We start from the raw sequence: 14,733 nt of genomic DNA, 5'->3' as shown, positions 1-14,733 counted from the left end.
TTGTATTTTACTAACATGCAGTTTAATTGAACTAGAAGCATTCCATAGTATCTCAACCAGTACTGCAAAGACAAGAGTATTATGAAGTCAGAAAAGTTTAGAATTCTCAAAAGGATCATTCTAGTCCTAGAAATAAGAAAATAAATCCATTGTATCTACAATGTATAAGGAACAACAAGAAAAAAAAGTCAGTAATAAAAAAAAAATTTAAGAAATGGGCATGGAATTTGACCAGACAGTTCTCCAAAGAAGTCATACAAATGGTCAAGAATATGAAAAGATTCTCAATATCATTAGCCTTCAGGGAAATGCAAATCAAAACCTCGGTGAAATGTCACTTTATATCCACTAGGATGACTGTAATCCAAAAGACAGATAATGACAGGTATTGGTGAGGATGTGAAGAAATTGGAGCTCTATTGAGAGTGGGAATGTAAAACGGTATAGGCATTTAGAAAACAATCTGTAGTGTTACTGTACAACTCAGCAAGTCTGCTTCTGGGTATACACTCCCAAAGAAGTGAAATTTATGTCCAGACAAACACTTGCACGCAAATGTTCATAGCAGCATTATTCATAATAGCCCAAAAGTGGACACAACTCACATGTTCGTTCGTAGATGAATTGATAAATAATTGTGCTTTGTCCTGTGCTTTAGTCACTCAGTCGTGTCCAACTCTTGTGACCCCATGGACTGTAGCCTGCCAGGCTTCTCTGTCCATGGGGACTCTCCAGGCAAGAATACTGGAGTGGGTTGCCATGGCCTCCTCCAGGGGATCTTCCCAACCCATGGATCAAACCCAGGTCTCCTGCATTCCAGGCATATTCTTTACCAGCTGAGCCACAAGGGAGTCCCAGAATATGTGCTATACCCACATGAAAAAAATATATTCTGCAGTTAAAAGGAATGAAGTACTGATGCATGTTCCAATATGGATGAATCTTAAAACCATTATGTGAAGTGAAAGGAGCCACTCACGAAGATCACATATCAATTGATTCTGATTATATGAAATGTCCAGAATAAAAAAATGCATAGAGATTCAGTTCAGTTCAGTAGCTCAGTCATGTCTGACTCTTTGCAACCCCATGAACCGCAGCATGCCAGGCCTCCCTGTCCATCGCCAACTCCTGGAGTCCCCCCAAACTCATGTCCATTGAGTCAGTGATACCATCCAACCATCTCATCCTCTGTCATCCCCTTCTCCTGCCCTCAATCTTTCCCAGCATCAGGGTCTTTTCAAATGAGTCAGCCCTCTGCATCAGGCAGCCAAACCATTGGAGTTTCAGTTTCAATATCAGTCCTTCCAATGAACACCCAGGACTGATCTCCTTTAAGATGAACTGGTTGGATTTCCTTGCAGTCCAAGGGACTGTCGAGAGCCTTCTCCAACACCACAGTTCAAAAGCATCAATTCTTCGGCACTAAGATTTCTTTATAGTCCAACTCTCACATCCATACATGACTACTGGAAAAACCATAGCCTTGACTAGATGGACCTTAGTCGGCAAAGTAATATCTCTGCTTTTAAATATGCTGTCTAGGTTGGTCATAACTTTCCTTCCAAGGAATAAGTGTTGTTTAATTTCATGGCTGCAATCACCATCTGCAGTGATTTTGGAGCCCAAAAAAATAAAGTCTGACACTGTTTCCACTGTTTCCCCATCTATTTCCCATGAAGTGATGGGACCAGATGCCATGATCTTCATTTCCTGAATGGCTTTAAGCCAACTTTTTCACTCTCCTCTTTCACTTTCATCAAGAGGCTCTTTAGTTCCTCTTCACTTTCTGCCATAAGGGTGGTGTCATCTGCATATCTGAGGTGACTGATATTTCTCCTGGCAATCTTGATTCCAGCTTGTGCTTCTTCCAGCCCAGCATTTCTCATGATATACTCTGCATATAAGTTAAATAAGCAGGGTGACAATAAACAGCCTTGATGCACTCCTTTTCCTATTTGGAACCAGTCTGTTGTTCCATGTCCAGTTCTAACTGTTGCTTCCTGGCTTGCATACAGGTTTCTCAAGAGGCAGGTCAGGTGGTCTGGTATTCCCATCTCTTTCAGAATTTTCCACAGTTTATTGTGATCCACACAGTCAAAGGCTTTGGCATAGGCAAGAAAGCAGAAATAGATGTTTTTCTGGAACTCTTGCTTTTTCCATGATCCAGCGGATGTTGGCAATTTGATCTCCGGTTCCTCTGCCTTTTCTAAAACCAGCTTGAACATGTGCAAGTTCATGGTTCACATATTGCTGAAGTCTGGCTTGGAGAATTTTGAGCGTGACTTTACTAGCGTGTGAGATGAGTGCAATTGTGCGGTAGTTTGAGCATTCTTTGGCATTGCTTTTCTTTGTGATTGGAATAAAAACTGACCTTTTCCAGTCCTGTGGCCAACTGCTGAGTTTTCCAAATTTATTAGAAAGTAGATTAAGTTTGGGAGGAAGATGCTGGGGTAGGCAGGGGAGTGAGTTCTGATGGGTACAGGATGGGGCAGGGGCCGGGAGTTGTATTGATGAAAATCTTACAACATTGATTGTGCTGGTAGTTGTAAAACTGTTAATAAATGAAAAAACCACTGAGTTGTACACTTTATAAAAGGACAAATTGAATGGTGTGGAATTACATCTCAGTAAGGCTATTATATGAAAAATAAACAAGGATACATAAATAAAAAAGAAAACCAACAGGGATATAAAAGAATTTGCTCAAAGTAAAGTGGTCAGGATAGAGCTGATCGGGAACTGAGCTCTCCCACTGTGTTCCTTGGTCCACCCTCTTCAGACACCTGATGCTCAACTCATTCTTCCTTCTTTCCTTCCTTCCTTTCTTCCCTATTTTTCTTTCTTTTCCCTTTTCCTTCCTTCTTTTGTCTTTTCTTTTTTTCCTGCCCATTCCCTTCCCCCTTTTCATATTCTTTTCTTGTTTCTTGTTTATATATATATATTTTTAGTTAAAGTACATTCAGTGATCCCGTATCATAGCTACAGAACCAACTATAGTGAGAAGCTGGATTGTTCAGAAACTTTTATAAGAGAACGGGCATGTGGCTCTTGGGAGGGAAGTAGAGGTTTCAGTGTCTCCCACTCATACTTAATAGCAAATCCTGGTTGTGAAACTCACTAGGCTAGAGCAGTGTCCTGGGACTGAGCCTCCAGGAACAGTGGCCTAAAGAGATTCACAACCACTGCTTGTCTTAGTCCACCCAACAAACTTCGTTTGCGTCTTCCCTCAGGCTATGAGTTCCACTCTGATTATCCTGTTGCATTTTCTCCCATTTTGAACTTTTCAGCTCTCCTTAAGGCGACAGCAAGTAAGTGAGAGGTTGAATGAGTGGGCTGTCTTCAGTGAAAAGAACAAGGAGCTTTGCGAATGGCTGACTCAGATGGAAAGCAAGGTTTCTCAGAATGGAGACATTCTCATTGAAGAAATGATTGAGAAGCTCAGGAAGGTAACAGATGTGTGGCTACATATGTTTCACTCTCTGTAGTGTTTAGGCATTGGTACAGAAGATGGCCTTACTCCTAGTTACTTTCCTGACAAAGGAGCACTCTGTTACAAACACTTCATCTTTTTGATATAAAATTAATGTGCCTGGAAAGGCTTCCTTGACATGTAAATTATATAGAATATTTTCAATTTGTGATGAAATAGATTGTCTGCTGATAGATAACGTTCAGTTTTTGGATTCTATCTGCCTGTTCAGTAGGAATTATTTATGTGTATTCGTTTTCTTTGTTTTTAATCAGAGTATAATTGATTTATTGTTTGTTTTTAAAGAGGTAAAAATCACTAGAGAGGAACTAAAAGAAAAAATTCCTAGGACCCATTAAACTCACATTTTCTCATTGCCTATAAATAAATTGTCTATAGACAATTTTCACATTGTCTATAAATAAAACATGATTTATAGACAGTTACAGGAATGAGGACTTTTCTGGGAATTTTAGCTTCATCTTAATTTCAAGTTATATATGATGATGCGTGTATTTTTTTATGTTCAAATGTTTCCAGAATGTTTTTCATGTCTATATAGGATGGGTGAGATTTAATAGCATTTTAAAGTGTTTTTGATGGTTCCAGTGGTGTTTCCACACTGCATTTGAACAATTAATCATTTAAATTTTATATTTCTCTTAAGCACTTATTGCCACCTGAGATACCAGGCATGTTCCTGATTTATTTGTTTGCTATCTGTCTACACTGGAAGCCCCACTGGACTGTGAGCTTTATGAAACAGGAACTCCGTCAGTTTTGTTCACTGCTGTAGCTCCTGACTTCTCAGAAGTACTCAGCCATTATTTATTGAATAAATAAACAATAGCTTCACTCATTCTGAAAAAATATATAAATAAGTATTAGGAAAAATTCCCTTTGTCTATGAAGTTATTTATATGTTGGCTTTGGGAATTGTTTTTTTTTTTTTTTCTCTATGGGTGTGCACAGGCAAATATACAGAAAAACAAAAACTCCGAAGCCAAGATGTGATATCAATAACTTTATAGGTTTACACTTAAAAGTGCAAGTTCTAAGCATCACCATTTCTCCTGGGTCCGAGTAACCCAACAGAACATCTTATGGAAAAACCCAAATGAACTTTTTGATTAACCCAATGTATTTAATATTGTAAAGCTTTAAAATGTGGTCTGAGACAATGCATATTTCATTTAAGCATCTGTAACAGTTCTACCCTTTGCTGGTTTATGGGTGTCAGAGAATGTTCTATTAGACATAATTAATGTAATAGGTCTTATAGTGAAATTTGCTATAGAATAAATTTTGACCAAGCGTATTTATACTCCAATTGATTTTATCATGAAATTTAAGATCAATGTTTTGGGGGTATGGAAAAAACTGTCTCTTGAGCAAAATGCAATCATAATTTAAAATTTAGAAAAACTGTACCTTGACACACAGATAATTTTGTTATACTCTTTAGTAACATTTAAAATATCAACTATACCATTTTGTATACATATATAATAAGTTATGGACTCTAAAAAAATCTTCATGAGCTTGCACTATGTGGTGTCTCTTTTGTAAAGAAAAATAATAGTCTTGGTAATTTTTTCAACTTAGAATAAAGAAATTAATAAACAGACTGTAACTATAATATGGGTACCTACTGGCATTAACACTCAGCATTTTGCTTTAAAAGACAACGTAGGCAGATTATTTTACTATAAGTGCTATTCTAGGGTTAGAGTGATTCCATTGACATTAAACATTTCTCAGTAAAATGATCTCAAATTTGTAATGGCATATTGTAACTATTAATAAGCATTCATTTCATTGGTCTTTGACTCCCACCGGGTTGAAGTAACATAGAAAGGTGAGTGGGTGGGGTACTGAGCCTGAGGACAGCATTCAACCCTGAATAGAATGAAATTTCACTGGCTCCTCCCATTCTTTGGGGGCCCATTTTACTGACTTGAAAAGGTAACTCTGTTCCCAAGGTAATTTTAGAGCAATAGAAGGTTGAAATACCCATAGCCTTATAATACCTCTGTTTGTATATTATTTTCATGAGAAAATATTTGCTGCCTGCCTAACAGAAGCTTAAACCAAAAATGAAAAAGTTGATTCTAAATTTTGGATGCTGTCACTATGACAAGAAACTAAGAGGACCATTGGTCCAGAGGCTGGGGGGAGGGAAGAGGAGCACAGATAGGGGTCAAGAGGAGATGGCCTTTATCATCCCTTAAATCATACTGTTCAGTGGTCTATCTCAGTGACCTTACTATAGACCGTATTGAGAACCTGTCCTGCTTACCTAAAACAGTCTTTCGGAGGAGCTCCTATAGAAACTGGGTAAATAAGGGAGATTTGAGGCCCACTGATCCTCCAAGAGGAGACTTATGTCAATGATTTATGGGTTATAAAATCAGTATTTTACACCGTATAGAGGATAGCTCCTTAAAATGAAAGTAATCTTTTAAAACATTCTGCACAAGTAACAATTGACATTCACACACACAGGCACACACGTATATATATTTAGATATACATACATGCAGACACATCTTATAAGCCTCTTGGCAGTTAACTTGTAGGAGGATTGATTCTAAATATAACGTGGTTGGTAATTACAGCAATAAGGTATAACTTCCCAGCGTTGAAATTCTTCAAGTTTTGTCTTTTGTTTCTATGTATATACTTATATTTTTTTAATGCCTATTTTAAGTAAAAAGAAAGCCCCCCCCCCCTTTAAGAACATCTATTCCCTTTAAAAACATCTATATGAAAATTCAATCTGCACTTTGCCTACGTACTGAAAATCTGGACTTTGCCTAAATACTGAAAATAGCAGGTACCACTACTTCCTGTGTACTAGGACTCATATTCACATAGCGTTCCCGATGCCCAAACTATTTCCAAGCTGTAGAAAACTGTAATTACCCTGTTTCTAGTAGAGCTAGGCTGAATACATCAAGAACATGCTTTCTGACCTCTGTGATTGCTATTTATTACTCAGGATTATCAAGAGGAAATTGCAGTTGCCCAAGAGAACAAAATACAGCTCCAGCAAATGGGAGAACGGCTGGCCCGAGCCAGCCATGAAAGCAAAGCGTCTGAGATTGAGTACAAACTTGGCAAGATCAATGACCGGTGGCAGCACCTTCTGGACCTCATGGCAGCCAGGTAAAAAGAACCCCTGTCAACAGGACACATGTGCAGAATCTCAGCGCCTTCAGGCCACCTTCCATTTCAGCTGCAAGTCATCTGATTGATAAATCTCTGCGTTCCTCATCCCACCACTTTAGTTCATGTTTGTCTCATAAATGTCACTTTCATTAACTTTAAAATTCCCATTCTTGCTTCACAAATTCAGTGGTGTTTTCATTTAACTAAAAGAGAGAAAGTCATATCCAAACAAAATCCGTTCCCAAGGGAAAAGTCTTTATTCTGAGGCTTCATAGTACTCAACTTCCTATAAGAAAGAAAGTGAAACCACTGACAAGTATCTGTGGAGGGTGTGTTTGTCTGAAATGACAAAAAATATATATACATTATATTATATTATATTATACATACAGTGTATATTTATATATTATATATATTTATAAAATATATAAAATTATATTCCTACTATATTTCTTATTAGTAAGATGTGGGAATGAAGCTAATTATTGTCACTTTGCTTAGATGTAAAAATAACCTGCTGCGTTACTGTATTTTGTACTTAGCTTTAGTGATATCTGTAAGCATCTGCTTCTTGTCTGAGAGGAATATTACATCAATTTTTGTTGTGGAATTGTTACTGAAAGGGCGAGGTGGGGTACAGCTGCTCACTGCTCAAAAGGCAATAAACAGGCCAGGTTGGTGAAAAGGAAAGTTTGCTTTATTTCAGATGCCACCAACTTGGGGAGGTGGGGTGGACATCTGTCCAAAGGCCAACTCCCCCCGCACCACCACACACACACACACACACACACACACACACACACACACAGCAACCAGGGGGCAAGAGCTTTTATAGACAGAAGGAGGGGGCTACATGCAGAAACAGCACATTCAGCTCGAACAGTCATCTTCAGATTGGTCATCGGTGGTCTGACCAGTGTCATTTTGATTGTTTTAGTTTAGGTACAGTTAATCTTCAGTGCCAAGGTCCATTTGTTCCCACTTCTTTGTGGCCAGTTCTCAGAATTGTGACAACTCATGTTCTGGGTACAGTCTGATCACCATGTAGTTAACTTCTCCACCTGGTGTTGTGGTATCTATAAGACAGCTCACAGGATATGGCTCAGAATATTATCTATAGCCCTTGAGAAAGGACTAAAGGTCCTTGACTATGCTTAATGACCACATTATTATTATTTAGTCTTCTCTATTTTCCTTTGTTTCTACAGTTCTTACTTCTCTGATTAAACTTATTTTTTGACTAAGGTTTTCCAAAGACAAAAGGCAGGCAGAGGACATGGGTGGGAGGTGGGGGGGTGCAAGGACCATAGGGTTCTGCTCCATTTCAGAAGGCAGAGTGAGAGAAATATAGAAGTCAAAAAGAAAAAATAATATCTGAGAAACTTTACTAGCAGTATATAAGTCTGATATGCTTGAATGAACTATTCTGTTATTTGACATAAGGGTTATTTTTAAAGGGAAAAGCTGGATAGATGCTTTATTTGAAGTGAACTTTGCTTCATGTGGGACTATAGCCTCCATGAGGGCAGGCGTCTTTGTCCGTTCTGTTCACTGGCTATCACTAGCACCAAAAACAGTGCCTGAACACAGTTTGGACTCAGTAAATATTTGCATGAATGTATGAATGAATATTTGAATGGAGAGTCTTCTTTATAGAAGTTAGGAGAGTTAGAATGTCACAAATGCTTCTGATTCACAGTTGTTTTGGAGCCATCCCACAATACACTTTATAAAAAATCTGGATTATTTCCCCTAACAATGAAGGTAGATGTGAAATAGTGCCTTTTGAATACTGTGTGCCCCTAAAAACTGCATATGGGCATGACAATTCCATATGTTGATTTTGAAAACATTTAGTTTAGGTTTTTTCTATAAGGGAGTTATCAAAAAGGGTCTAATTTATGCAGCAGATGAGGCTATAATTTTAGTAAGAATATAATAAAAAGGGAACAAGTGTTACCCAGGTTTTAAAATGTTAGACAGTAGGACTCTAGTAGCTAACACTGAACCTTTAGCTTGTCCCAGTGACCACGCTATAGGCTTCATGTGCATCTTCTTATGTGTTTACAACATCCTTTGAGATGGGTATTATTGTTATACCCATTTTCCAGGTGTGGAATACTGAGGCTCAGGCTTGCTCCTGGTCATGCACATACTGAGTGGCAGAGTCTGCATTCTTTGACTCTACAGCCCATGCCCTGCACAGTTCTGCCTGCCAAGTTTGTGACTTCTTTGTCCCTGTTCTAAGAAATGCAATTATTTATTTCTACAGGACTTCCTGGTGTGTTAGTGATAAAGAACCCACCTGCCAATGCAGGAGACGTGAGTTCGATCCCTGGGTCAGGAAGATCCCTTGAAGAAGAAATGACAACCCACCCCAGTATTGTTGCCTGGGAAATCCCATAGACAGAGGAGCTTGGCAGGCTACAGTCCGTGGGGTCTCAAGAGTCAGACTGATTTAGTGGCTGAACAATGACAACAATTTATTTCTATAACCGAACTTTCCGGTTCTGTTTGTAAAGGACTGATAGTGACTGTGAGAGATTTTGGGGATACAAAGACAGAGGCCCTTTTCTTCAAGTGGGCATATAGACATGCAAAGAATTCAAGTAAAATGACTCACTAAATGCCCTGATAAAAGTATATAAAGAGATGGAAACGTAACGGTTCAGCTTAAACTACTTGAAGTATTTAGGCGTATGTAGGTTTTAGAACCTCAATACCATGTTTAGCCTCACTTCTCAGGCACTGATAACCAAACCTTATTTCAGAGGGAGGATCTGAAGCCTTTGTGCTAAAAAATACCCTTCTTTGGGAAGCCACCTACTTGGTAAACATCCCTGGATTTTTTTTGGTTGGATTATGACTCAAAGATTGATTTGCATTGCCATGTGATCCATGGTAATTTGCAATGCCATGTTAAAGTAGCTAATATTCTTTTCCAATTTTTAGTGCTGCAATGCTGTGGAATATGGGGCTGCATGAAATCAAAATTTTTTTAATTTAATAAAATTTAATCACAAGCAATTAGTTTAGCGTATGCCCAGCTGTTAGACAACATTATATAAAATGAACTAGGTGTTTACTCCTCAAAGTCATGCTATTTATAACTTTTCTGTCTAGTTTTTGTTTGTTCATTTTTGTTTTTGGGGGGTATATTTGGCCTCATGACATGGCCTGTGGGATCTTAGTTCCCCTACCAGGAACTGAACCTTCACCCCTACATTAGAAGGGAAGAGTCTTAACCACTGGACTACTTAGGAAGTCCTCTGTATAGTTTATTTAATCAAGAATTTTTTTAGATATTACTTAGTTTATTCTTCCAAAGACATATCAGTAAATTTGAATCAATTGAATACAGGGTATACAGGCTTCCTAGGTGGCCCAGTAAAGTATCTGCCTGTGATGCAGGAGACTCAAGAGACATGGGTTCAATCCCTGGGTTGGGAAGATCCCCTAGGTTAGGAAATGGCAAGCCACTCCAGTATTCTTGCCTGGAGAACCTCATGGACAGAGGAGCCTGGTGGGCTACAGTCCATGGGGTCACTAAGAGTCGGACATGACTGATACACAGATGTAATACATATTGTCCATTTCTAATTGTCTCTTTCCAACATGGACGGTATGACATACTGACTGTTGGTTTGTCCTGAGGTTTAAGGCCACGCTGAATTCATAGTTCTTGGAGTGTCTCCTAAGTGGCTCTCAGCCATCACATTTGCTTTCTTTCCATTGTTTGGTTTACTGGCATTTTGCTAGTGCACAGGCTAGATGCCCATCTCCCACACCCGTCTTCAACTGTGACCTGCCAGTTGAAATACAAGTTTCTATGATTCAGTCTCATTCCATCCGCCTCCCTCTTCTAAAAAAATTTTTTAACATTGATTCATTAAAGCAGAACATAACTTGTCTTTTGATATTTTTATGTTGTTTTGGTGCTTTTTGGGGAATAGAGAAGTTGTCATTGAAGATGATCATATTTTCAGGTGAACAGCTTTCCAGCTAACAGAAAATGGGGGGGGAAAAAGAAAGAAGATTCACAGATAATAACCTGTTATGTATGAATAGAATGCATAACTTTGAGTCAGCTTCCTATTACTAGTTGATTAGCTAGTTTAAACCATTCTAAGTGCACAGTAGATGTGTTTTGCATTGAATTTTTAAACTGTCACCAAGCATTGTCAGCTTTTTAAGATAACAAAAAAATTTGCAGTTATTTTTAGGGCTCAATGGATAAGGTTCCAGTATGCTTTCTAGTCCTACTCAGTCCAACGTAACAGTGACTGGCTACGTGCTATTTAATGGCTATTTAAATGAGCTGAAATGGAATACAATTCATTTAGAATTTAATTTTAATTATGGTCAGTTGCACAAGGCACGTTTCCAGTGCTCAGAAACCACACGAGGATAGTGGCCACCTTATTGGATCCTGCAGACACAGAACATTTTCATCATCCCAGAAAGCTCTGTTGGTCAGTGCTAGCCTAGATGAAAGCATTTCTGAGCTTTCACCTTTAATTAAGAGTCAATGTAATTAACAGTCATCAGTGTAACTGATAATTTCTGTAATACTGTCTTCAAGGATTCTAGCTCTGATTTCTGAACCCTATGCAAAAACCCAAATGGCAATTTGCCAGAGCCTGGACTGACAGAAAATGTCCTGTAGCCTTAGTTGTTCAGAGCTTCTAATAAATAGAGAATGCTTTATTCCACATTTCCCATCTTGGTATCTAGGAAGGTCAGATTCAAGTTGTTTACTCTGTTGTGATGACTTTCCTTTTTTTTAGTTAACTGGACTCTCCAATAGAAGAATATTCTTCTCTCCTCACCAAACCTAAAATACTCATTACCAAAACAAAGCACACATTAGTTACGTGTTACTTCAATAATGAAATTGTTAGTCCCCCAACTCTTTGAGATCCTATGGACATTTGCCCTCCAGGCTCCTCTGTCCATGGGATTTCTCAGGCAAGAATACTGGAGTGGCTTGCCATTTCCTACTTCAGGGGATTTTTCCAACCTAGGGATCAAACCCAGGTCTCCTGCATTGCAGGCGGATTCTTTACCATCCGAGTTACCAGGGAATCCAGTAAAGTTATTATTTTAATAATAGCTTTATTGAGATATAATTCACATACCATATAACTTATCTATCAACAGTATTCAATTCAGTGAATTTTAGTATGTTCACAGAACTCTGCACCTTTCATCATTGTTGTTGCTCAGTCACTAAGTTGTGTCCAACTCTTTGTGACCCCATGAACTGCAACACACCCGATAGTCCTTCACTATCTCCGAGTTTGTTCAGATTCACATCCGTTGAGTCGGTAATGCCATCCAACCATCTCATCCTCTGTTGCTCGCTTCTCCTTTTGCCATCAATCTTTCCCAACATCAAGGTCTTTCCCAATGAGTCGGCTCTTCGAATCAAGTAGCCAAAGGATTGGAGCTTCAACATCAGTCCTCCCAGTGAATCTTCAGGGTTGATTTCATTTAGGATTGATTGGTTTGATTTCCTTGCTGTCCAAGGGACTCTCAAGAGTCTTCTCCAGCACCACAGTTCCTAAGCATTAAATTCTTCAGCACTCAGCCTTCTTTACTGCCCAACTCTCACATATGTACATCACTACTGAAAAAAAATCAGCTCTGACTATATGGACCTTTGTTGGCAAAGTAATGTCTCTGCTTTTTAATAGGATATCTAGGTTTGTCATAGCTTTCCTTCCAAGGAGCAAGTGTCTTTTAATTTCATGCCTGTAGTCACCACCTGCAGTGATTTTAGAGCCCAAGAAAATAAAATCTGTCAGTAGTTCCATCTTTTCCCTTTCTATTTGCCATGAAATGATGAAACAAGGTGCCATGATCTTAGTTCTTTGAATGATGAGTTTTAAGCCATCTTTTTCACTTCCTCATTGACCCTCAACAAGAGTCTCTTGAGTTCCTCTTCATTTTCTGCCACTAGAGTGGTATCATCTGCATATCTGAGGTTGTTGATATTTCTCCTGGCAATCTTAATTCCATTTTGTGATTCATCCAGCCTAGCATTTCACATCATTTACTCTGCACATAAGTTAAATAAGCAGGACAACAATACACAGCCTTGTCGTACTCCTTTCCCAATTTTGAACCAGTCCATTGTTCCATGTTCAGTTTCAACTGTTGCTTCTTGACCTGCCTACAGATTTCTCAGGAGACAGGTGAGGTGGTCTGGTATTCCCATCTCTTTAAGAATTTTCCACAGTTTGTTGTGATCCACACCATTAAAGGCTTTAATGTAGTTGATGAAGCAGAAGTAAATGTTTTTCTGGAATTCCTCTGATTTCTCTATGATCCAGCATATGTTGGCAATTTGATCTCTGCCTTTTCTAAATCCAGCTTGTACATCTGCAAGTTCTCAGTTCACATAGTGCTAAAGCCCAGCTTGAAGGATTTTGAGCATAACCTTACTAGCGTATGAAATGAGCACAATTGTTGTAGTTAGAACATTCTTTGGCACTGCCATTCTTTGAGATTAGAATGCAAACTGACCTTTTCCAGTCCTGTGGCCACGCATTGCTGAGTTTTCCAAATTTTCTTGCATATCGAATGCAGCACTTTTATAGCATTCTATTTTAGAAGTTTTAAATAGCTCAGCTGGAATTCCATCACCTCCACTAGCCTTGTTTGTAGTGATGCTTCCTAAGGCCCACTTGACTTCAGACTCCAGGTTGTCTGGCTCTAGGTGAATGACCACACCTTCATGGTTATCTGGGTCATTAAGATCTTTTTTGTAAATTTCTTCTGTGTATTCTTACACCTCTTCTTAAACTCTTTTGCTTTTGTTAGGTCCATACTGTTTCTGTCCTTTATTGTGCCCATCCTTGCATGAAATGTTCCCTTGATATCTCCAGTTTTCTAGAAGAGATCGTTAGTTTCCTTTTCTATTGTTTTCCTCTACTTCTTTGCACTGTTCATTTAAGAAGACCTTCTTATCTCTCCTTGCTGTTCGCTAGAACTCTGCATTCAGTTGGGTATATCTTTCCCTTTCTCCCTTGCCTTTCGCTTCTCTTCTTTTTCAGTTATTTGTAAGGCCTCCACTCTGCTTTGCATTTCTTTTTCTTTGGGATCATTTTGGTCACCTCCTTTACAATGTCACGAACCTCTGTCCATAGTTCTTCAGGCACTCTTTCTATCAGATCTCATCCCTTGAATCTATTTGTTGCCTCCACTGTATAATCATAACGAATTTGATTTAGGTCATACCTGAATCACATAGTGGTTGTTCCTACTTTTTTCAATTTAAGCCTGAATTTTACAATAAGGAGCTGAGGCACAGTCAGCTCCGGGTCTTGTTCTTGCTGACTGTATAGAATTTCTCCATCTTTAAGTGCAAAGAATATAGTCAGTCTCATTTTGGTATTGACGATCTGGTGATGTCCATGTGTAGAGACTTCTCTTGTATTGTTGGAAGAGGATGTTTGCTATGACCAATGTGTTCTCTTGACAAAACTCTGTTAGCCTTTGCCCTGCTTCATTTTGTACTCCAAGACCAAACTTGCCGTTACTCCAGGTATCTTTGACTTCCTACTTTTGCATTCCAATCCCCTGTGATGAAAATGACATTGTTTTGGGTGTCATTCTAGAAGATCTTGTAGGTGTTTATAGAACCAGTCAACTTAAGCTTCTTCAGTGTTTGTGTTTGGGGCACAGACTTGGATTACTTATGATACTGAATGATTTGCCTCGGAACCAAACCAAAATCATTCTGTTGTTTTTGAGATTGCACCCAAGCACTGAATTTTGGACTCTTTCGTTAACTACGAGAGCTACTTCATTTTTCTAGGGGATTCTTGCCCATAGTGGAGAAGGCAATGGCACCCCAGTCCAGTGGTCTTGCCTGGAAAATCCCATGGACAGAGGAGCCTGGTCGCAGTCCATGGGGTCGCGACGAGTCGGACACGACTGAGCGACTTCACTTTTGTTTTTCACTTTCCTGCACTGGAGAAGGAAATGGAAACCCACTCCAGTGTTCTTGCCTGGAGAATCCCAGGGATGGGGGAGCCTGATGGGCTGCCGTCTATGGGGTCTCACAGTGTCGGACACGACTGAAG

The 14,733-nt window shown here is 39.0% G+C and overlaps 1 protein-coding gene across 1 annotated transcript in view; it reads left to right on the top strand.

Annotated features, from left to right (window-relative positions):
• SYNE1 (spectrin repeat containing nuclear envelope protein 1) overlaps positions 1-14,733 on the top strand; it is a 408,382-nt gene that overhangs the window by 332,329 nt on the left and 61,320 nt on the right. The window contains exons 128-129 of the mRNA XM_052645623.1: positions 3,291-3,449; positions 6,474-6,640. Coding sequence (XP_052501583.1) covers positions 3,291-3,449; positions 6,474-6,640 — 326 coding nt within the window. The remainder of the gene's footprint in view (positions 1-3,290; positions 3,450-6,473; positions 6,641-14,733) is intronic.

Source organism: Budorcas taxicolor, chromosome 9 (genome assembly GCF_023091745.1).
Source record: "Budorcas taxicolor isolate Tak-1 chromosome 9, Takin1.1, whole genome shotgun sequence".
NCBI classification, from domain to species: Eukaryota; Metazoa; Chordata; class Mammalia; order Artiodactyla; family Bovidae; genus Budorcas; species Budorcas taxicolor.
Note: the sequence above shows the minus strand (reverse complement) of the source record. Positions and strands in the feature narration are given on the sequence as shown.